The sequence below is a fragment of the Engystomops pustulosus genome, chromosome 10, assembly GCF_040894005.1.
Source record: "Engystomops pustulosus chromosome 10, aEngPut4.maternal, whole genome shotgun sequence".
Classification (NCBI taxonomy): Eukaryota; Metazoa; Chordata; class Amphibia; order Anura; family Leptodactylidae; genus Engystomops; species Engystomops pustulosus.
Window position 1 is genome coordinate 78971203 of NC_092420.1, and position 22636 is coordinate 78993838.

Here is a 22636-nt window from a genome sequence, read left to right on the forward strand (position 1 = left end):
AAAAGCGCTGAGCTGTTCCGCCGCCTTTTTATCAACGCTTGGATAATCTCTTCGTAAGACTTGAGGTGCAACAACATATGAGAGAATCTTTAAAGTGCATAAATGATTCAGAGGCGTGTAGCAAGTTCCTTCACACGTCCTTTACATCTTCTGGCTAAGGCGAGCAATGATCTATACATCAAGTCGGGTGTGAACAGCGGCACACAAAGGGAATGCATGAATATCTTCTCCAGATCCTCAGGTCAAGTTCTCAAGTTTTCTTGTGCGGATATTCCTTTTATTACGGAGCTGTAAGAGGTCTATGCCCCTTGTTATATTGTGGAGCTGTACATGTACTTGTAATAGACGGGTGAGAAGGGGAAGTTTTAGGATTAAAGAGGACCTCTGCCTCTCTGGACTTGTCTATTTTAGTACATGAATAAAAATTTTTTTAGAACTCTAAACTGTTTCCTCTATTATTCCACCTATAACATTGGTTTTGAGTGTCCTGTAAGAGTGTCCCTACACTCCTCACATGGACTGGACACTGTCAGACACCGTACACCTCTCGGCACAAGTCATCCCAACCCATATACATAACTATATGCGGCCCCATCACTGTTACTTATGCATTTGCTGGTTCAAAGATGTATCCAACTTTGGTCTCCATTATGCCTACAAGTCTGGTTCCAGCTGCCCACACATATAGCCGGTGAGTCCACCACCCTCTTCCCACGTGTACACAGCCTGTGAGTCCGCCGTAATCTGGTCAGCTGATCCCTGGACCACATTCATTATATTGTATTTTATCTCCTGATGAGATGACACCTTCCATCCTCGCTGTGGTTGCACATGGGCATCAGTCATGTCACCCCGTGTGATATTTCCATACAGCTCGGATATAACGTGGTATCTGATCAGATCTCTTCTCCTCTGCAGTCATGCAGTCCACACACTCGCCGCTCTATGATCTGGGCTCCCGTCCGTCGGCTCCCCTTCCATTACAGTAACTTATGGCTCTACCACCCGGCTAGAAAGAAATTGCAGTGGACATGGGGGAAGAATTACACGGCGCCCCCTCCGCTCCTCTGTACCAGCCAGGCATGTTATCTTAGGAGGGATTTTGAGTTACTTTTATGCCCGTCCAGTCCTTCCCTCCCTCCCGCTAATGTCATTTTTCTTCCTCACGCCCTGAGCCGCTAGTAAATCAGCCTCTCTGCAATGATGTGTCATGGGAAGCTAATGGAGCATTTCAGCCGGGGCACCGGAGGAGGGGGCGACACAGCGATTATAAAGACTGCGTAAGATAGCGGCCTGACCCTCCTAAAGTGCAGCGCTGACCTTCAGGGTATGTGACCACGGAGAGGGAATGGGCACTGGTACACATCCACCACTACCAGGCCCTGGACCACATCCCTGCCACAACAGACCATCACGCTGAGTGCATTCATGGAATACATCTTCGCAGTTTTCATTATTTCACACTGCCCGATTTTTTTCCTTTCCTTGAACAAGGTAAAGTTTTTGTGAAATATTAGGTTAATGTGTGTGGGTAGGCAGCGGTTCCCATGGGATCTATATGTAGGTGGCCATATATGTAGTAATTGATGACACGCCGGGAAGAGGATGCCTTTAATAATCATTATTTTACGTGCTGCTAAAGTGGTATCTACAGGAATGGATATGTTTAATCCCGCACAATGGTACAGTGGTTAAAGGGGATGTCAGAGACTCTTTACTGGCAAGCACACTGCCACATATTATACAGGGTTTGGTATTGCAGCTCAGCTCCATTCAGTCAACTGAGGTTGTATCATTGGCCCAAAGCAGGGACTCCACAGGGGTATTCAGACGGTTAGACCCCTACATGTCTCAAATTTAAAGGAACTTGTCACCAGATTTTACCCCATTATACCACCAGCCCCCTTCAGGTATGTTATGACATGTCCTTACTAGAATTCCCTCTTTTATGTGGGTAACAAAGTCCCTTCCAAAAACATGTGCAAATGAGCTGAGAAGAGTCACTTTTTGCTTGAGGTTAGTCACTTTTAGAGGCGGACTCCTAAATCCATGTGAAAATGACCTTAGAGGAGTCATATTGCCTGGGTTGAGTCAAGTTTAGTGGCGGCGTAGGGAATGTGACATCAGATGCCCCTATCTTTTGGTTCTGTAGCACCTTCAAACATGCTTTTAGTGTCATATTAAAGATAAAAGCTCAGCTTTCAAATGACTGCAGTGAAATTTTGCATCCAAATGAGTATCCAGGGTAGGAAACCCACTATGTGATGTTCACTCCCCTTATAATATGCTGCTATTGTAACACAAACGCTGCCTCTTATGTCACAGCCTTATAAGGGGCAGATGTACATGGACGGTCCATTTTAAGCACAGACTTCTTGTGATAGAAGCTTTTTTACATTTATGAACTTATGTTTTAACCATATGTTTCCTCTTGTACTTTTGCAGCATCGAGTTTGACCGAGACTGTGACTATTTTGCTATCGCTGGTGTAACCAAGAAGATCAAGGTGTATGAGTACGGCACAGTGATCCAGGACGCTGTGGACATCCATTACCCTGAGAACGAAATGACCTGTAATTCTAAAATCAGGTAGGTCGTTCCTCACTATATCATTTTTTTACAGGATAAAGGGAATAACAAGCACTTTCATCCGCTACAAAGCAGACAGTAATCTTTTTTCGGCTTGCAACACTATGGCCCTCAAAATCAGATCCCAAATCTTGTAAGTGGGCGTTGGAGCATCCCAAAGGCAAGTTATGGCATCAGTCCTATGATGGCTGGTCCACAGGACAGCCAGGATTCTGCATCATGATCTATGAGTAAGTGCTTATCATGCTTGATTTTCATGGTAGATTTCCTTCAAAATCATCCTGTAGATATAGGATAAGTAGCTGATAGCTGGGGTCTGACCACTGGGATAACGAGGGATGACAACAGGAGCCCATGAGCTCTTCTGGTGAGTGGTGCAGAGACTCCAGACAGAGCTCCAGTCACTTGTATAATCAGATTGCAGCTCACATGTGTATGGGACACCAGGGGGTCCTAGTGGTCGCACCCTCAACAATCCCATTGATCCTCTGAAGGCACTTGGTGGAGAAACTCAGAATTGTTCACTTGTTTTGTAAAACGCATAAAGGGCATCCATCAGTGCTCCTATGCCAGTTTCTGGCATGGAAACACTGAAATAATCACAATTTCTTGCACACTTTTTTGCGGCGGCACCACCTCTGTGCCATGTGGGATTGGAGGGGCGCCTGCATACTTTTTAAAAACCTTTTATGCAAAACTATGCCAGGTTGGACTTGGTGTAGTTTTGCCAGTGGCGCAGCCGCCCAACGGCCTATGGCCTTTATCATAAATCCCCCCCATATATTCCTTATGATAAATTTTTCCCATATATTCCGTATGATAAATTTCCCCCATATAGTTTAGTGCAGGGAATTACATGCAAGAGATTGTTTGTTTGTAAATCTAATCAGCAGAGGTTTAGTAAAGCCAGGTCTTGATACGTGTGTCCCCTTCCTATCAGTGTATGATACGTGTCTGCAGCGCGCCAGCTGTGTCCCCCGAGCCCCTGACTGTCTCCTCTGTACCCGCGGTGTACTTGGAGCGCAGCCACACACCAGCTGCATCACCCATTCTCTTCACCTGCTTCCTGAGCAAATTTATCCCCTGTCTCTTTCCAATCTCTTACTCACAGCAAGGTCCCCGGGGAAATGCACTTCATTTTCATTTTGCGTGGCGTCCCTCCGCCTCCTGTTGTAGCCACTAGAGCATAGAAACATTCAGTATAAAATAGCATGGCTATGGGTGTAGAAGGAAGGCTCATACAGAAATTCACTGTATAAGAAAACGTTTAACACCTGAGAAATGGCTGCAGTACAGATTCCTATTCATTCTTATCTATTTTACAAAGGGAAAGATTGTGTGTATTAGAGTCTTTGGGTGACGCAGGGACTTCGTACTGAAAGGAAACCTGTCACATTTCATATAGTGTCTGATCTGCTGGTAGCATGTTATACAGCAAGAAATGCTGGGCAGATTTTAAATGGTGTCCTATCTGCTAATGGTATGTTACGGAGCAGGAGGAGCGGAGTAGATCGTACATATTGTCCTATCTAGCTGAGAAGATTGCACACAGTGTATTACCTGCAGCTACCCTGTTATGGAGGATCTGAGCAGTTTGAACATGGAGTCATATCTGCAGCCTGGACATCATTTTGCTCTGCTGCTCCTACTCTACAGCGTGCAGTTTCAGGACATTGTACAGCCTCTTCTTATAGCTGCAGATCACACTCTTCTGCCTGCTAAACTGCTGAATTCACTGCTTGGCTTTGTCTTCGTATGTCTCAGATTCAAGAACCAGGTGCTGCGAAAAGCAGTCTGTTTCTAAATTCAATCACCGTGTATACTGAGAATAAGTCAGGTGTAGGAAAAAGTGGGGTGTAACCCCTTTTACTTTACTGAAGTACCCCATCAAAACCTCCTTATGGTTTACAGTAACCAATTATGTAAACCTGGCCATTGTCAAGAGGGTGAAACTGGTTTTTGGAAAATTATGCATCTCTAAAGTAATTTGTGGTGCACAGTGAACCCCCGCTGCTATTATAGCTGGCTGGCAGGTTTTCCATCCACTCTGTAATGTGTTGCATCTCTTAAAGGGATATTCCCATAAAGACAAGATTCTTCAATATAGTCATGATTACAAAATAAAAATACAGCATTTCACAGATATGATTCTAACCTGTCTCTATCAGCCCTGCTGTACACAATTTGGTTGTCCCTAGATCCGACCGTAAACTCCTGACTATGGTCGGACAGATTCTTTTAGCGTCTCTTAAATTGCAGGGGGAGGGGAAGGAGGCAGAGAGCACTACAGACACAGGCACTTCCTGTCTAGCAGCAGCTTATACACTGTACTCCACAGTGTGGAGAGGACCAAACTGCAGCAGTTCTACAAACAAGATAAGCTCTGGATCCCAGGGGAGCAGGAGACCTAGCAGAGCTGTGTGTTTTATTGATTAGGTAATGCAGCGGAGCCGAGTGTGTTAATTGTCGTCTATCCATCTCATGACTCCGATCTCATCTCTTTTTCTCTGTGTCAGATATTAGTAGAATATTCAGAAGCTAAATAAGTGTAGATAAACCCTGTACGCTGATAATCTAAGCACACTGGCAGCACACATCACGTAGCACAGAGGAATCAGGCCGAAAAACGGCAATAAAACTGAGTAAAATTGTAAAGTAAGGGGTTAAAATGACCTTTATTGTGTAAACATCACTAGTGGATTTAAAATTTGTGGACTTTCTTTCATGGGAAAACCCCTTTAACCTTGTCCGGAGGTCACAGTGTAGGTGTCCAATATGAATATTGAAAGAAGTTTTCCATTATTCTTCCAGTTCCTCATTTCCATCAGTTCTCTTGGAGGCAGGACAGACGCCGCCGATACCTTATTAATATGCTGGAAAGCAACCAACAAATGTAATGTACAGGATAGTGCAACGCTGCCGCCCACAGAGGTCATTCATTAACCGTGTTAGACACCTCCTCGTTTTTGGGCTTCCAGGAATAATGTGGGTATTTGTCACAGGGGATGTAGTTGGAGGGAGTAGAGTATGAAGGACTCCTCGCTCCTGCAATGAAACCATGTAGGATTTTCCTTACCCTGGTAAATACTGTGGGATATTGATATAGTAAGCGGCTATAGGGGGCGCTGCGGCCAGACCACTCCAAAACATGCTGTAAAATTCAGAATGTCAGAATAAGCCAACTCATCTAAAATTGCTGTTGATGCATTTTTACAATTCTATATATTCACCAGGTGCAGCCTTAATGGAATTTCTCCACAAATGTACTATTTTTTTTTTTGTTAATAAAGTAAAACATGATTGCTTATGTGTTTTTATATATATATATATTTTTTCTGCCCATTGGGTGTGGCCATCTTGCTTGAGTGTCTCCTCTACTCTGTTAACAGCACTTGGGGATATGCTTTACAGCAGCTTCATGGTCATAGGCAACAATAGTCTGAAGCCGGCTCATTGACTACTTTAGGAGTTTTCTTGACATTCTCAATAAGTGGAGGGTGTAAGGCATATAAACTGTGACATCTTCTATTGTCAGTAGTGGTGTAATGATGGGTCAGTGTTATCTATATAGAGGTCATTGTACAGGGAGGGGGAGGAGATAATCTGTGACATCATCTATTGTCAGTAGTGATGTAATGATGGGTCAGTGTTATCTATATAGAGGTCATTGTACAGGGAGGGGGAGGAGATAAGCTGTGACATCATCTATTGTCAGTAGTGATGTAATGATGGATCAGTGTTATCTATATAGAGGACATTGTACAGGGAGGGGGAGGAGATAAGCTGTGACATCATCTATTGTCAGTAGTGATGTAATGATGGGTCAGTGTTATCTATATAGAGGTCATTGTGCAGGAGGGGGAGGATATAAGCTGTGACATCATCTATTGTCAGTAGTGATGTAATGATGGGTCAGTGTTATCTATATAGAGGTCATTGTACAGGGAGGGGGAGGAGATAAGCTGTGACATCATCTATTGTCAGTAGTGATGTAATGATGGGTCAGTGTTATCTATATAGAGGTCATTGTACAGGGAGGGGGAGGAGATGAGCTGTGACATCATCTATTGTCAGTAGTGATGTAATGATGGGTCAGTGTTATCTATATAGAGGTCATTGTACAGGGAGGGGGGAGGAGATAAGCTGTGACATCATCTATTGTCAGTAGTGATGTAATGATGGGTCAGTGTTATCTATATAGAGGTCATTGTACAGGGAGGGGGGAGGAGATAAGCTGTGACATTATCTATTGTCAGTAGTGATGTAATGATGGGTCAGTGTTATCTATATAGAGGTCATTGTACAGGGAGGGGGAGGAGATAAGCTGTGACATCATCTATTGTCAGTAGTGATGTAATGATGGGTCATTGTTATCTATATAGAGGTCATTGTACAGGGAGGGGGGAGGAGATAAGCTGTGACATCATCTATTGTCAGTAGTGATGTAATGATGGGTCAGTGTTATCTATATAGAGGTCATTGTACAGGGAGGGGGGAGGAGATAAGCTGTGACATCATCTATTGTCAGTAGTGATGTAATGATGGGTCAGTGTTATCTATATAGAGGTCATTGTACAGGGAGGGGGAGGAGATAAGCTGTGACATCATCTATTGTCAGTAGTGATATATTGGTGATGTGGTAAATGAGGTGACTGCTGAAAAGAATACCCAAACAGAACTGACAACTCCTTCCTTGCTTGTGAAGTACTGTAACATCATGGGGTCGAGGAGGCAGGCTGGCAGATTATTTACAGAAATCAGAATGCTGTACCCAAGTCTGATAGCGAGAGGTTTATGGGATTTTTGTACCTGGAGTTTGAAGGATTCTCTAATCATTTCTGAGCTCTATATGTATGTATTTTATAGCGGAGCAATCAGATTGTAGAAGTTGTTATTCCGGTTCCCGCTGGCTGTGGTCAGTGATTTTCTTCTGTAAGAGCCTCGGGCACACGGATATAATTATGGGACTTGTATCTGGACAAACACTTGAGTGATGCAGTTATCCCCTTGTCTGTACACATTGCATGTGGCCGCAGCTCCTCCTGCCAATCACAATTATACTCTTGTGAGTCCGTATCCCTGCTCCATCACCAGGCGGCATATCCCTCCTTCCATCCCATTCTCTTCCCCATCATTTCATCAGGGCTTTCCATTTTATTCTTCTATTAAATGGAGAAAAGCTAAACCTACCCCACATCGCTCTGAGACTGTGATATCTCTCCCTTTTTTCTTTTTTTTTTTTAACCTATTTTTTAATATTAATATACCCTGTCGAGGAGAGGACTCTCTGCATCATAGTGATGTACGATGCAAGGAGCCCCTTCTTCTCCATGGAACAGTAGTGCCAAACTTTTTATCATAATTACAGTTGAGAAGAAGAAACTCCTTTTTATATGAATATGATGCACAGAGTCCCGTCTTTGGCACTCGCTCACATTGACCTCCTCCCCCCCCCCCCCCTTTTTTTTTTTATGGAAAATCGTTGTTAGGATGCTTGGGACTAAACCAAGGACTAAACAGGTCCACTTGAAAGCTAGTGCACACACGTGCTCAGTCATCTACTACTGTGTAGCCAATAAGAGCAGCTTTTTGCCCTGCTTGTCAGGAAAGGAGCACCACCATTCTAACTTTGTAACAGTGTAGCCAAGTAGAATTTTCTGCAGGAAAGTAAAAACCGTAACAATTTTGAGAGCTTCCAGAGGGAGGAGAAGAGGGATTCTGCTTAGAGTAGTGTGAGACATTAAAGCAAGAGATCATGCAAGAGATTACTGTAATACATTTAGTAACGCCTTGAGAAAGTGATTGGTGGGATGACCCCTTTAAGAGCGTGTGATTTTAGACACCTCTGATTTATAATTTCTTAGATGGACAATATTGGTGCTCACTAGGGAACGCCTGAATATAGGGCAGTAGCGTGCGGGCATTAGTATGGATTTGGGCGATGTCCCTGTGGGGGTAGTCATTGCTTGTGTTAGGTGCTGGCGGCTTATTACACTTTGCCGCAGAATAGTCTTTGTCAGAGAAGACTAAATGTCTAATCTGCCGACGCGCTGCTCCTTGGAATTTGCTTTAAATTAAAAAGTTTCTGCTCTCACAAACCTTTCCACAAAAAGAAGCCTTTTTTATTTTCCTACAAATCTCGTTTTTCTCTCTCTTAATGCCTGGCACCCCGGGCAGCAGGAGGACGCCGCATTCAGCTGGGTGCCCGCCGCTCACAAAAGAGCCGAGGATTGATGTGTGGGAGCACAAAACCGTGCGCAAAACTGTACACAATACCGGAGACTGATAACTCATTTGTCTGTTTTAGAAAGTGAAATTGGGAAATGTTCCTTTCACACTGGCAGATTCCTTGACTTTGTACTCAGCTGGTTATAAAGTGGCGCCTGGAGTGAGACGTCCGACTCCTTTATGTGGCGGGATTTCTGACTTTCAGAGATGTCAGACCACATATCAAGGGTCGCTGGAGTCATAGCAGTCATCACCGTTACTGATTCCAGACACTACCTATCAATCAGGTGTTTTTTTTGTGTCTGGGGGGTGGGTTGTTAATGAAATATTGCGTCCCTAGTCTGTAGTGGGATCCCTTAATTTTTCAGTTTTAATGGCATTTTCAACAGTTTTGTAACCTGCTGCAATAATTGACTCTTCTCACCTCACTTGCATATAACTTTATAGGCAACCTCCCCTTGAACCCCCCCCCCCCCCCAAGTCAGGTAAAAATGAGCAGGGTCAAGTCATATTTGCTTGAGATCAGCCAAGTTTAGAGGCTGCAAGGGGATAGTCTCTCCAGAAGCCTTCATCCTTGGTTTTATACCTATGGTTACTTTAGTAACATGTTTTTGGTGTCATACAAAAGACAAGAAACTCCTCTTTTAGATGACATCAGGATTGTATTTCTGTGAGCTACAGAACTGGACACACAGGATATTAAATACTTAGTTGGAAATGTAATATTTTGATCCCCTAGTCCCCTGTACACACAATTATTATTTTATTAGTAATATATTTTATATTTGTTTTTTTTTTTATAGCTAGCCAGCAAGTTCCCACTTGTATGGCTCTGGATCTTGGCAGTGCAGCAGTGGGATGTGGTCCGGTGTAGCCAGCTACCTGGGACACCACCTGTGAATGTTGTAGAGGACCTTACAACCTTTCACAGCCTCCAGCTCTTTGCACCCAAGTTTCCGCTCCACAGTTTTTGGTGTAGTTGGTATTTACACTGTAGACCACAATATTCCCCAGCAATCCTTTACCATACAACTGTAGTCTGACTGATCCATGAAAAACGATTCTGGCTAGGACATGCTCTATGGCTTAATGGATGGGTCACGATGGCGCTGATCCATGGCCCAGGCCGATTTTCCCTGTTGTGTTAGTGTGTGACCTTAGGCTCTCTACAGTCAGATGAGTTGTTCCTGGTGTGAACAGACAGCCTGGTCCCACCTATCTGACACTAGAGAGGCTCAAGTATTGGCATTGATGGCTCGGGAGCAATAGGGACTAGAGAGAAAATTCTCACTGTACCAGAATCACAAGAGAGGTGCCTATTAGAGGATGCCAAAAGTTTGGGTTGATGGAGGGAGCTATGGGTTCTCTTGTTGTGTAATGCAGGACCAGTTCTCCGGAGAGGGGCTCACTAATGGGTTTTGTAGACCGGCATCTGCTTTCGAGCCTTGCTCTAAGGGTGCAAATGTTAACGTGTTAACCCATGCACTTTGTAAATGCAATGAAATTGGTCAAATCTCCTCTTCTCAGCTTGTGTGATGCGTATGAAAGTCCACGTGTTAACGCCACGTATGAACGCACCCCAATACTGGAGATCTGTGATGGGTGGTCTGAGGATGACCTACTACTTGGCATCTCTACTCGGTGTAACATGGCACTGAACAAATACTGGCAGGGGACTACCTTAGGGTCCGCGCCAGATCAGTGTTTAGTGCAAGAATAGATTTTTAATTATTTTTTTTTTTTTTAATTGGGGGTAATTGCCCATTATGTATGCACATTATCCGAGATCTCCTAACCGGACGTCATTTGCGGATTTGCATCTCATCCGTTAATTGAATCCAATGCCTGATGCCACGGATACAAGCGTTAAATGATTTTCCCCTGTAAGATATTTCACGCCAAGAGGAGGAAGGCGATATTCTGCAATAGGTAACCCCAGACTTTCATCAAGACGCTGAGGTCGGTGGGGATCATTCTAGCAGTCCAATTATATCACAATAAGGGAAAGCCTTGGTCTTACTGCTCCGGAGTGAATGCAGAACAGTCGGGTGTTTGGCTCTGCCCCATGTTGAAGGGGTCTATGGTGTAATGGAGGGTGTGGAGGGCACTGGCGCCCCCTTATGGATTTGATAGTCTCTGACTGTAATATACTTTTCTCTTTTGCAGCTGTATAAGCTGGAGCAGTTATCACAAGAACCTTCTGGCCAGCAGCGATTACGAAGGGACGGTGATTCTCTGGGACGGCTTTACAGGGCAGCGATCCAAAGTCTACCAGGTAACGGCTAACCTCTGTGTCATACGCTGCTATTATTGAGGCCCCCCGAGGAGGAAACCCATCTCCTGCTTGGATGCACATTGTGCTGTGCGTTTTGTTTTTTACCTGCTATTTTTTTTTTTTATCTTTTTGTTCTTTGTACTTCAATATAAAAGAAATGCAAAGTCAGAACAGTGGGGGGTAAAGAAGTCCCTGCAGGCAGAACAAAAAGTTACCACTTGTTTACTGCCGGCTTCCTTTTCAGTGAGAGCGAATAATGCAAAGTGGCCAGACCTGGCGTGACCTGCAGTCTGTGCGCAGCCTAGGGATGGGTGTTACACGCTCTGATTTTATTCATGCTTCTTACGAAGCCGAAAAGCAGAAGAGCCATCCCATGTCTTTTATAGTTTGTTCCTTTATTATCTATGCCTTGATTTTTCGCTTCACAACTCGTATTATTTGCACCTATGAAAAATGGCAGGGCATTTGTCTGGTGCAGGGACTACGGCCTTTTTGTTAGGCCTGCAGCACATGACCGGGGTCGGTGCTTGAATCATGAAATATTCACTGACCGTATTTCACAGACTAACCACCAAGGACGTGACTCCTTGCATCACTGTGATGTATGAGGCAAGGTGTCCATAAGAAAACCAATCATGATAAACCAGGGACACTTATAGATCCAAGCACTGTGACTGTGGTAATGTTCTTGTATTTAGTATCCATGGCTTCCTTTCTTGTAAAACCAATAGTTAAAATTATGCTTTGGGCTCCTGGGGGTGTTACAAGAGCCCCTCCATGCTGTCTCACTTTCCTGGTCTGCTCCCTCAGCACCCCATCCCCCGTTCCTCTGCCTGATGTAATCTCACTTCAGCAGAGTAAGTTTTAGCACAGAGGGGCTCTGGTAACAATCCCAAAAGCCCTTTTGGCTCATTAGGGTAATTTTAAAAGCCGATTTTATAAGGATGGAGGCCATGTGTAACAAATATAAGAAGATTCCCACAGACACGGTTCCTGGAACTTTGAGTAAGTTTCCCTGGTTTATCATGATGGATTTTGATTTTCTGTAAATCGATATATTTTAGTTTTAGCATTTTTGGGAATTTCTCTGTCCTAACTTGGCCTCTCTCTCCCAACTTGTAAAACAGGAACATGAGAAGAGGTGTTGGAGTGTCGATTTTAACCTCATGGACCCCAAACTTTTGGCGTCCGGGTCTGATGATGCCAAAGGTAGGTCACCGGATTTTACATTTTATCAATATACATCACGTATCATCCTATGTTTAATGATATATTAAATGTTGATTGTAGTTTTAATATATTCTAACCTGTGAGGATGTGGCCTCAATGGGGCCTAATACATGGCAGATACAGGCATGGCAACCCTTCAGGTACCAGTTACTCCTCACTCTGTAACCACTCAGATTCCACGATCAATAGTAACCACAGCATCTAAGAGGTTAAACAGTCAGATTGCATGTTGCCCACTATTAAAAAGTCGTAGGGGGAACTTTAAGACCCTTTAGTGATTGCATTAATTAGGTGCTTCAGCCATCACTATCTTGCATCCTATTGGGGCAGATATGAATCGATTTACATTTCTGCATAATAATGAAACCAGTCATTTTTTTCGTTTCCCATTCAATATAGAAATGGCAATTCTAATGAGGGCTCCATGTAATAGATGCCTTGGTAAAGGAAGATTAGTGGGTTTTTGAGTTTTCTAATGGATGGTCTGCTTAATCTGCGGCCTGGCATGTATTAATAGGGCAGCCCCAGGAAAGTCAATATTTCCAATCCTGATGGTCCAGCGGTCTATTGGTTTCTTACTGCATCAATGGGGACGTCTTCTGTGGTAAAGTTTAACAAGGCTGCAGTTAATGAAGCTGATGGCAATAAATGAAGGCTGATCTTTAGACCCCATATATGGCTAATGCATCCGTGTAAGGCTTTAGACTTTGTCTCTAAAAAAGGGATAGTCCTCCATTGTCCACACACTCAAATGTCACAAGGAAGCTGAATGCAAACGGTGTAATGCATATAGAAGAAACAGGCTGATTGTACAGTCTCATCTGCAGGCATTATATTATAGAGCAGGAGGAGCTGAGCAGATTGTACATGGTGTCCTATCTGCAGGCAGCATGTTATAGAGCAGGAGCAGGTGAGCAGATTGTACATGGTGTCCTATCTGCAGGCAGCATGTTATAGAGCAGGAGGAGCTGAGCAGATTGTACATAGTGTCCTATCTGCAGGCATTATATTATAGAGCAGGAGGAGCTGAGCAGATTGTGTATAGTGTCCTGTATGCAGGCAGCATGTTATAAAGCAGGGGGAGCTGCAGTAGGAGCTGAGCAGATTGTACATAGTGTCCTACCTGCAGGCAGCATGTTATAGAGCAGGGGGAGCTGAGCAGATTGTATATAATGTCCTATCGGTAACCAGTAAACAATGCAAAACAATTGTGCTGGTTACTGGAAACGCAGCCTATGCAATACAAATGCCATGTGTGGCTCTTCCCTTACCTACCAGGATTAAGCATTGGAAACTAAGCACACTTAAATGCTGGTTTGTTAATAGAATTTGGGTTCATATTGTTTTTAAAGTCTTATTTTTGTAAAGACAAAGGCATGATGGGCTAAAAAGAGCAGATCCTGCCAGAGTGGGCACACACCAGCATATGTAAGTGTACTTGGTTTACAATCCTTCATCCTGTTGGTAGATTCCCTTTAAAGACGTGTGACCCTTGCAGTTAGTTTGTCCTTATCCCTGAATAGTTTACAGGCCGCAGAATATCTTGTGTACTGGAATATTTGCTTATTCTTTTTAATTGCTTCTGTGAATCTTTGGAACAAAACGCTTTTGTCTGCGGGTGTAAATAATAAACCTTCTCTTGTTTGCTGAGCCGGCGGCTCCCTGACCCCATCCGTCTCGCGGACTTGATTTTTTTCGGGGCAGTGTTTTATTTGCACGTGGAGTGAGAAGTCATTAGAGCCGGTGGTGCATATTCCAGCTGGTACAGTCCTGGTGGAGGGGCAGCGCGCCCGCCCGCCTCTGCCCATCCCGCCTCGTCTGCTTAATCGGTTTTGATTGGTGAGACACAACTGTATTGGTCGCAATTACATCTCCATGGCAGCCTTTCCTCTTACATCAACATCAGCTCCCTCTGCCCTGACAGACCTTCTCCTGTGCCTCTGCTTGACATGTTTTGTGAAGTGTGTTGGAAAGAATCGGCAACCGCTCGGAGAAATCACAGATATCAGAGCGCGGGGGGCCGCTAACTACTCATCTGCTGCTTAATGGACACTTGAAGGAAAGATGTGAGGGGACTTCTAAAGCGGGAGAGATTTATAGAGGAGGGGGGTCTGACTCGGACCACCTCCTTGATAGAAATACTCTCTAATAATGTGCGGATCATTACTGGATATTGGTACCAGGTCCGATTGCAAAAGATTTGGTTATCGTCTCTTTGGTGACAAGTGATGGACGTTTTTAATTGGATAGCGTACTTTGCAGAAGACCTTTTCAAGGGACTTTGTCCCTTTAAACTATTAGCCCCCTCAGGTAGAGGGGAAAAAATGTCCTTTCCAAAATTCCCTAGTTTGCCTACATTAAAAAAAAAAAAAAACTCCTTCAAAGTCACGTGACAATGAGCAGAGTCGAGTCCTGTTTTCTTGAGACTAGTCAAGTATAGAGGCAGCAGGGGCGAGTCCCTTTAGAAGCCCCCATATTCAGGTGTGTGGTACTTGTAGATTATGCTGCCGCCATATTAAAGATGAGAATCTCTGCATCAGACTTTTACTTCGGTTTTTTAGATTACAGGAGATGCAGGTAGTTGAGGACATAGTTGGAAATGTAATTCCCACCTTTTTTGACTCTGTATCTCTGGTTCTTTATCCCCCCCGGAACCACAAGCCTGATGTCATCTTAAAGATGAGATTTATTATGTTTAAAAAGACACCAGCAGCGCGCGTCTGTGTACAATAAAACCAAAGGTGATGTCTGAAGGACCCCTCCCCTTACAGCCTGTAAACTTTACTCATCTCAGGAAAAATATGACTCTTCTCTACTTATTTTCACATGGTTTCCTGAAGAAATTTTGTATAGGTTTAAACGGGTGACATTTCACTCCCTACCTGGGGGGGGGCTGATAGTTTAATGCAGTCAAATCTGGTGACAGGTTCCCATTAAAGGGAGGCTTTAAAGTTTGAAATTTTATCCCCCATCACCCTCTCCATATTATTGAGATTTTCAGTTTTCAGTAAAGCGCCTCCATTCTGCACTACATTGGGTCTTCTTGATCAGCTTCAGGGAAGTTTCTGACGCTCCCATATTATTATATTGAGTGTCAGGTAACTTGCTTGCCCTGATGCTTCACCCATTAGTGAGAACGGGACCCGTTTCCCAGATTGCTGGGGATCCTGTTATCATGAACGGTGGAGATATCGGCAGTCAGACTGTCCATAATCGGCTAGTTAACTAATTAACCCCCCTTAACCTATAACTTGATGCAACACCTTTAAGTTAGGCCACTTCCAAATTGTGCTGACCTCAAGCAAGGTTTTTAACACACAATAAAAGCATTGCAAGTTTTCACTGACCAATATTTTGTAGTGCACAAATGGAGGCATTATTGTAGCGTGTTTAGCTGGGATGATTATGGACAGGAACTTATAACTGAGGTGGCGGCTAAGAATGAAAAGCCCCTATAGACCTATATAATTGTAAGCCTACAGATCTCCGCTCTCCTTCATCTATGATGGTGTATACAGCGTATGGCATCACTGTCATTTCCCTAGCACTAAACAGACGAGTATCTGAGCCGTCACATTCCTCCAGGGGCCACACGCACATCCATCACTCACATGCCACAATACTAGATGTGATTTTTAAGTGACACTATAAAACATTAAGCACATAATGAGTTATTCATTGCATTTGATCAGGAGAGGCTATAAAAGTTACTATATTAAATTTTACTCTACTTCCCATAAACTGGAGCCAAAGTGATTTTTATTTCCGTCCTCTTAGAAGGCACACGCTATGTTTTCGGTAGGCCTCTGCTGGAAATGCTGCTTCTATGTGTACCCTGGGGAGGCGCTGTATTGAGGCTCCTTCCCCTTGTTCTAGATTTCTGCTGGAAAGGTGATAAATAAATTGAAACATTATGCCGGGTCCCACTGCCTTCCACCTTACCATCCTGTGCTGGGTGCAAAACAACTGGCTGCAAATCTTTCTGTAAAACAACTGGCTGCAGCAGGCGCCTCCCTCTTTTATGCCCCATCAGTCGTAGGACACAAAATAAAGCAAAGCAGACAAAAAAAAAATCCTTTTTTTCAAACCCTAAATTGTTCCTCTCCTCATATGGTGGCCTAGTCAGCTTATACCCCCTGAGTCCACCTCCGCTTATCTAACCAATGTCCTAAGTGGATTGCTGTGTATTGCATGATGGAGCCCGGTGTCTGCTATGACTGCTACATACGTAGCCATCCTATTACAGCAGAGATTAACGACGGCCGCATTGCAGGTCCGGAGTGACGGCAGTATATATCACAGTTATCTCCGTAAGATATGTCATGATGTCTAGGTGGGAGAAGCAAATTAATGCCATGTCCTGAATCACATTTACAAGCAGCAATGAAATAGGTGGCCCGGCCATCCAGGCTAATTTACCCTCGGATAACTTGGATGTTATCCGGCAGAAAATAATGTTCTGATTAATTATCAGCCTCTGTCTTTTTTATACAGAGGATAAATGCACAGATATAAGAACCCTCTAAAGTTCCCCTACCTGCGGATCCTCCGTGACCCTTCCAAATAATGGTCCGGGGTCGTAAAACATCTTTGTCGCCGCCACATCTTAATGTCCCGTCTCCGAGCCCCGAGGATACATCTGGAAGCCTCACAATGTGTAAATCAGGACAATCCACATTTATTATTCTCATATACTTAAGTAGATTTTTGGAGCAGACCAGAGTGTGTGTCGCGGCAAGTGGCGTCTTTTTCTCTGAGGAATAATTACCCGCGTTTCATAATCACAATGTCTGCCGCTGCGCGCAGTGCATAAATATTCTACAACAAGGAGTCCATCCGATTGTGGGAGATTTAATCAGATCCGAGCTCTCGGCGTCATCTCAAGCTATTTTTTTTTTTATTGCCGACATGTAAGCAGTAATGACTTTTTTGTTGTATCTGAGATATTGCTGGCATTGCTCTAACACAATAAACTCTAAACGCCACGCGGCTTTTTGCATCAGTTATCATGAATTTTAAAGGGGGAGGAATTGGGGACTTATGACCCTGTGTGTGTGAATGGGAGCAGTATCCATGACTATTCCCATGTAAGTGACATGTACAAAAACCTCATTGTGGCTAATGGAGTAAAGTCATCACAAGAGCTCTCACTGCACTTTTGATTAAATAGGGGTCCTGTGGCTGAACCTGCAGCAGTAAGACTTCTATTCCAATAACATTATAGAAAAGAAACACCTAAAAGGGGTTCCAAAAAAAAAAAAAAGTGCTATTACTTACCCTGCTCCGTCTCTCTGTGCATGTGTTGTTTCATTCTCCTGCGCCCGTCCTTCTGTGGTCAGAGGAGACCCAAAGTGCAATAAGTTATGGGCCCTGTGTCCACCGATCACTGGCCAGGCAGTGGCGCAGATGATTCGAAATACTCGAGCGATGCTGTAACCTGTAGTTGTAGCAGGGTAAGTAGACTTACTATGGGTTACCTGACTCAAAAACACACACAAAACTGTACCTTCTTATCACGATCCGTGGTGGTTACAGCTTTGGCGTGGAGCTTCACACTGGGGACAAGTCTCCCATCACCCAATCACTGGCCTCAGTGGTGACCTCGGCTTACACATTTCACGGATTTAGCTTCACGAAGACTTACTACTTGTACAAATGTTACCATGAGGCCAATGATTGGTCTGTGTGTGACCTTCCCTCATACATACCCACCAGAAACGGGTAGATAGGGTCACCCATATAATGCTTACCCTGTTACTGTTTGGTACCAGGCATGTCACCCGGTGGCAACTGGATTTTGGGACCCTCTGTGATGCCCTGTGTCCTGCTGGCTTTTAGTGGATTTACCGGAGCCATGTTGTCATAACCCCTTTATAATTACTCCCATATGAAGTGTGGAAGTTACAGTACTGATAGGGCGGAGGTTATGATGGGTGGGCATACACCAGATGCCAGCAGGACAAAGGGACGTGACCGGAAATCCTGAGTCCTGATCGATTAGTGTCACGTGACAATGAGGAGGGGGGGATCCTGTTAGCATCTACTTACCTGTTACCAGTACTTATAGCCTGCAATAGTGCCCAACCCCTTTAACTCCACATTAAAGGCGCAGTGTGTTTTCAGGTATAAAAAAACCCTCTTAGGTTCGTGGTCTCCAGACTTTTGCTCCTTTGCTTTTGAAACGACCTTTGCTGCAAATTTGGAGATAAATGTTAGTTTTATCATTCAGTATTTCCAAAGTTTTCTTCTATAAACTCATCCCTTCTAATGCTTTAGACTATAAGCTATACTCCCATCAAAGAGTCCCCAAGGAGGAGAACCCGAGTTTACAACTCCTGAATTTCCTATAATTTTTTGTGCCACGGTAATTACTGCCCGGCAGCTGCCTCCTTACCCGGATCTAACCGCGGACCAAGCAATATGTAAGTTACTGAACAAACCAGCGCTCCGGATTGCCTCCCAGGAATTCTCCGCCTCGGCTTCTTGTGCACATCTGAAAGCTTTTACGTGAATTCACTGCCTTAAACTGCAGATCTCGTCTCTCAGTAGAACTATAAATTGTGAATTACTTTTCTTGTATTAATACTCAGGCTGTTAGATTTGGCCCGGTCAGACTTGTACATGGGGAACCTGAAGATCTTCTCTGCTTGAGGTTTAGACCTCGCACCTCAGTCTGTAGATACAATTCTGAAGCTTCTTTATTGAAACTGTGTGTATATATATATATATTTCTATGTGCGCGCACACACATATATATTTTCTAATTTATTTTTTAACCTGTTCCTTTGTTATTACAAAAAAAATGCAGTGTAAATGAACAATAGTGTATATAAAGGTTATAAATTCCAAGGCTCAGTCCGTTACATTGTGGACTCATAACTTCTGTCTATAATGCCTATAGAGACCCCAGAAGTTGTAATGCAGTTAACTACGCGAGACCTTACTTGGGGTTGCATAATATAATATTACAAGTGGCTATGAGAAGCTTTGTAATATATATTATCGGAGGAATGTGCTTTCTTCTCCAATTACATTGGAGAAACCTGCGGAGATGTCAGTTTACATAGATGTCTAGGAAGAGGGAGGGGGAGGAATGAGTCACAGCAGCCGGGTCTCCACACAGTAGTGGAAATTTACATATAGAAGCTGCAAAAGGAATGAATGGGGGACTGTTAGGTCCCTTTTTATGCATGTTTTTTTAACACACAAAACTTTCATTGCACTCTGAACTATTCAATGGGTTTTGTCTGGACGTATCCATAGACCTATTCCAGTGATGGCGAACCTATGGCACGGGTGCCAAAGGCGGCACTCAGAGTTCTTTCTGTGGGCACCCAGGCCATCACCCAGCACACCAGACAGGACTCAAAGAATCTTCCTGCAGTTCCAAGCCACTTAAAAGATGCAGCTTTAAGTCATATTTTGATGTTTACTTTGCTACCTGGGACTGTAGGAAGAGGGAGAATGATTAGACAGGGACGAAGTATCTTTGGAGGACCTTCTGCAGGCCCCACGATTCTCTGTGTACAGAGGGACACTGGAAAGAAGATAAAATTATGAAACTTTTCCATCTTTCTACTGTGTTGCTGTCCTCAGGAGGACTATATGATTGAAAGTTGTTGAACAGGGAGCAATAAGTTACTGCTTTCATTTTTGGTTGGCACCTCGCGATACATAAGGGGGGGTTTTGGGTTGCAGTTTGGGCACTCGGCCGCTAAAAGGTTCGCCATCACTGGCATATTCAGTCTGTCGGCACATTATACATTGCAAACTGGGGGAAACAGGCGATAGAAAAACACAGCAAGCTACGTCCTGCTTCTTCCTGCTGAGAAATATATGTGCTCAGCTGAGGCCACTGCAGCCTATGGGAGACGGATGCTACTGTTCTGCATCCATCCCCGGCCTCCACTGAGCCTTTTCTTACAATTACTGTAAAGAGGTGAAAACGCCCTGAAAATCAGCCACAGCCAATCACTAGCTACTACCAATGTTCACACGTTCAGGGGGAGGGGAGGAGCAGACAGTGAGATCCATCCTCACCCTCTTTTCTTGGGGTATGTCGGGAATGCATCCTACATGTCCTTACAACAGGGTCAATGATATTGTGTTGTGGTTGTGATTTTTGCAAAGAACATTGAAAAATTCAACTATAAAAGTTTCTGCAGAGATCAGTTTTGCTTTGTGAACTAAGAGGAGCGAGGGTAATGTGTGATTATAGGGGGGGTGACCCATGGGGAGAAATTGCACATTTAAAATCGGATATTAGCCAGTGCGATCTCTGTTATACACCGCAAGAGGAGAAATCTGAGTTATAATAGGGACGTATATCATACAGTGTTTAGTCACATCCTTCCCCCATTGTTTAGTTAAGTAAATTTGCTGAGATGTGAAGTTTGGCTGCGGCGCTCGGCTGTTCCCAGACTCCTGTAATGCTGTGTAATAGAGCTTGGTGCCCGCTGCCCATTACATCTGAATGGCGCAGGCCCCCGATGCAGCCTGAATGTTAATCACCGTCCTGACATTCAGTAATATTGACTGTGGAGCGAGACCTGACATCTGCAGATCCGTATAAATCTGACTATTATATGGCCGTATGAATGAAATAGTCATTTCTAGCTTCTCTGTGACTGGGGCCGGGGGTCGGCAGCGATGGTGATGATGAAGCATATGCGGAGAAACCGTCGATTCTCTCCGCCATCGCTGGAGTAACACAAGTGCTGGGGTAGCAGGAGATGTCCAGGGGTTGTCAAGTAAACAAACCGGAGTCATTAGACGGACACACTTGTAGTCACGAACAATTGCACTTAAACTGACCCGCACATCGCTGGAATCAATAGTCCGTTCTCACTGCCGGAATAGACTGGGATTTAAGTAATGTATTTAAAGGGATATTCCAGGATTTTAAATTGATCTGCTAGTCTTCTGATCTGTGTGGACAAGCACTGTGGATTTTACAGTCTTCCCAGCACGGTGCACTACATTTTGTATAGTGGCTATTCATGGTATTGCAGCTCGGTCCCATTTATGAGAATATTATATACAGGACTTTACAGGGGTAGGAGAAGGATTTCCCTCAGCTGCTTTATGTCTAGTCTGACATTGATCATTCTCAGTTCGAGATGATGGGACTTGATGGCCGGGTTCGGTCATGCGACCTGGACTCCACGCTGGATTGGCGGCCAAATATCCAATCCGGCAAATTGAGGTTCCTAGCTACTAGGAATGATACAGCAAGTTAGCCCCTACCAATGGATAATTGCTGATCAGCCAGGGTCTTGGTGAAGAAACCTTCACATTTCATGAGAACCGGATTTGTTGTACCCTACAGAAATGGAGAAGCCAGTTGCCAGCTCAGCGCTGGGCTCTATCTCCGTTGGTTCCATAAGCAGTGATTGGAACCGCACACCATGGTCTACCTTGGGGATCCTAATCACCGACCAGCAAATCACTGGAGAACCCCTTTAAATATCTCCCATGCTTCTTCAGGTGACAGGTCTCTTGTGAAGTGCTTCTATTCCCGTCCCGGCCTACATTTTACCTGATACAATCTTTTACCTGAAGAAGAAGCATTTGTGGCCCCCAATCACTCTGTGGTCCATCAGATATTTAAGGATATTCCATTCTATTCCTCTGTAGCCTGTTCCTGCTGTCTCCACATATCCACTAATGGCTTATGAGGATCTATATTCGATGAAGAGTCTCACCTGGATCTAATAAAAACGCCCAACCAAGATGAGGCGTAAAGATGGGGCCATAGGGGGTGACCGTGCTACTGCACTTCCATTATGGCCATTCAAAAGACAAGATTGCAGTTCTTTACAAAAACGTGTTACTGTGTGCATGATGTTATGTGTAGTCATATTTGTTTTCTTTTTTTCTTCTTGTTTAGTAAAGCTGTGGTCTACCAACCTGGATAATTCAGTTGCTAGTATTGAAGCCAAAGCCAATGTATGCTGTGTGAAATTTAGTCCCTCTTCCCGTTACCACCTGGCGTTTGGCTGTGCAGGTAAGTCTCACCTTTGTTATACAATCTTATCTTTAAAGGGGTATTTATGGACTATCCACATTAATATAGCCAATATATGTTTGTTCCTCCTCTGGAACCCCCCCCCCCCCCATCTCCTGGCTGCAGTAATTGAGTTTTACAAATTTCTGTATAAATTCCTCACTGTTTTCTAAAATTCTGCTTGCTGTCATTCTATAGAAATCTTCATATTTTTTTTTTTTTAACTTCCTGTGGATGAAAACCTGTTCCTGGTGATTTGATGTCACACAGGTGCAGGGCCGGCTCGTTATATTCCTCGTCATGTGATG

At 44.0% G+C, this 22636-nt stretch overlaps 1 protein-coding gene across 2 annotated transcripts in view; it reads left to right on the forward strand.

Moving 5' to 3' along the window:
* COP1 (COP1 E3 ubiquitin ligase) overlaps positions 1–22636 on the forward strand; it is a 121290-nt gene that overhangs the window by 52445 nt on the left and 46209 nt on the right. For both annotated transcript variants that reach the window (XM_072126890.1, XM_072126891.1), the window contains exons 12-15: positions 2446–2589; positions 10984–11092; positions 12220–12301; positions 22212–22328. In XM_072126890.1, the coding sequence (XP_071982991.1) occupies positions 2446–2589; positions 10984–11092; positions 12220–12301; positions 22212–22328 (452 nt within the window). The remainder of the gene's footprint in view (positions 1–2445; positions 2590–10983; positions 11093–12219; positions 12302–22211; positions 22329–22636) is intronic.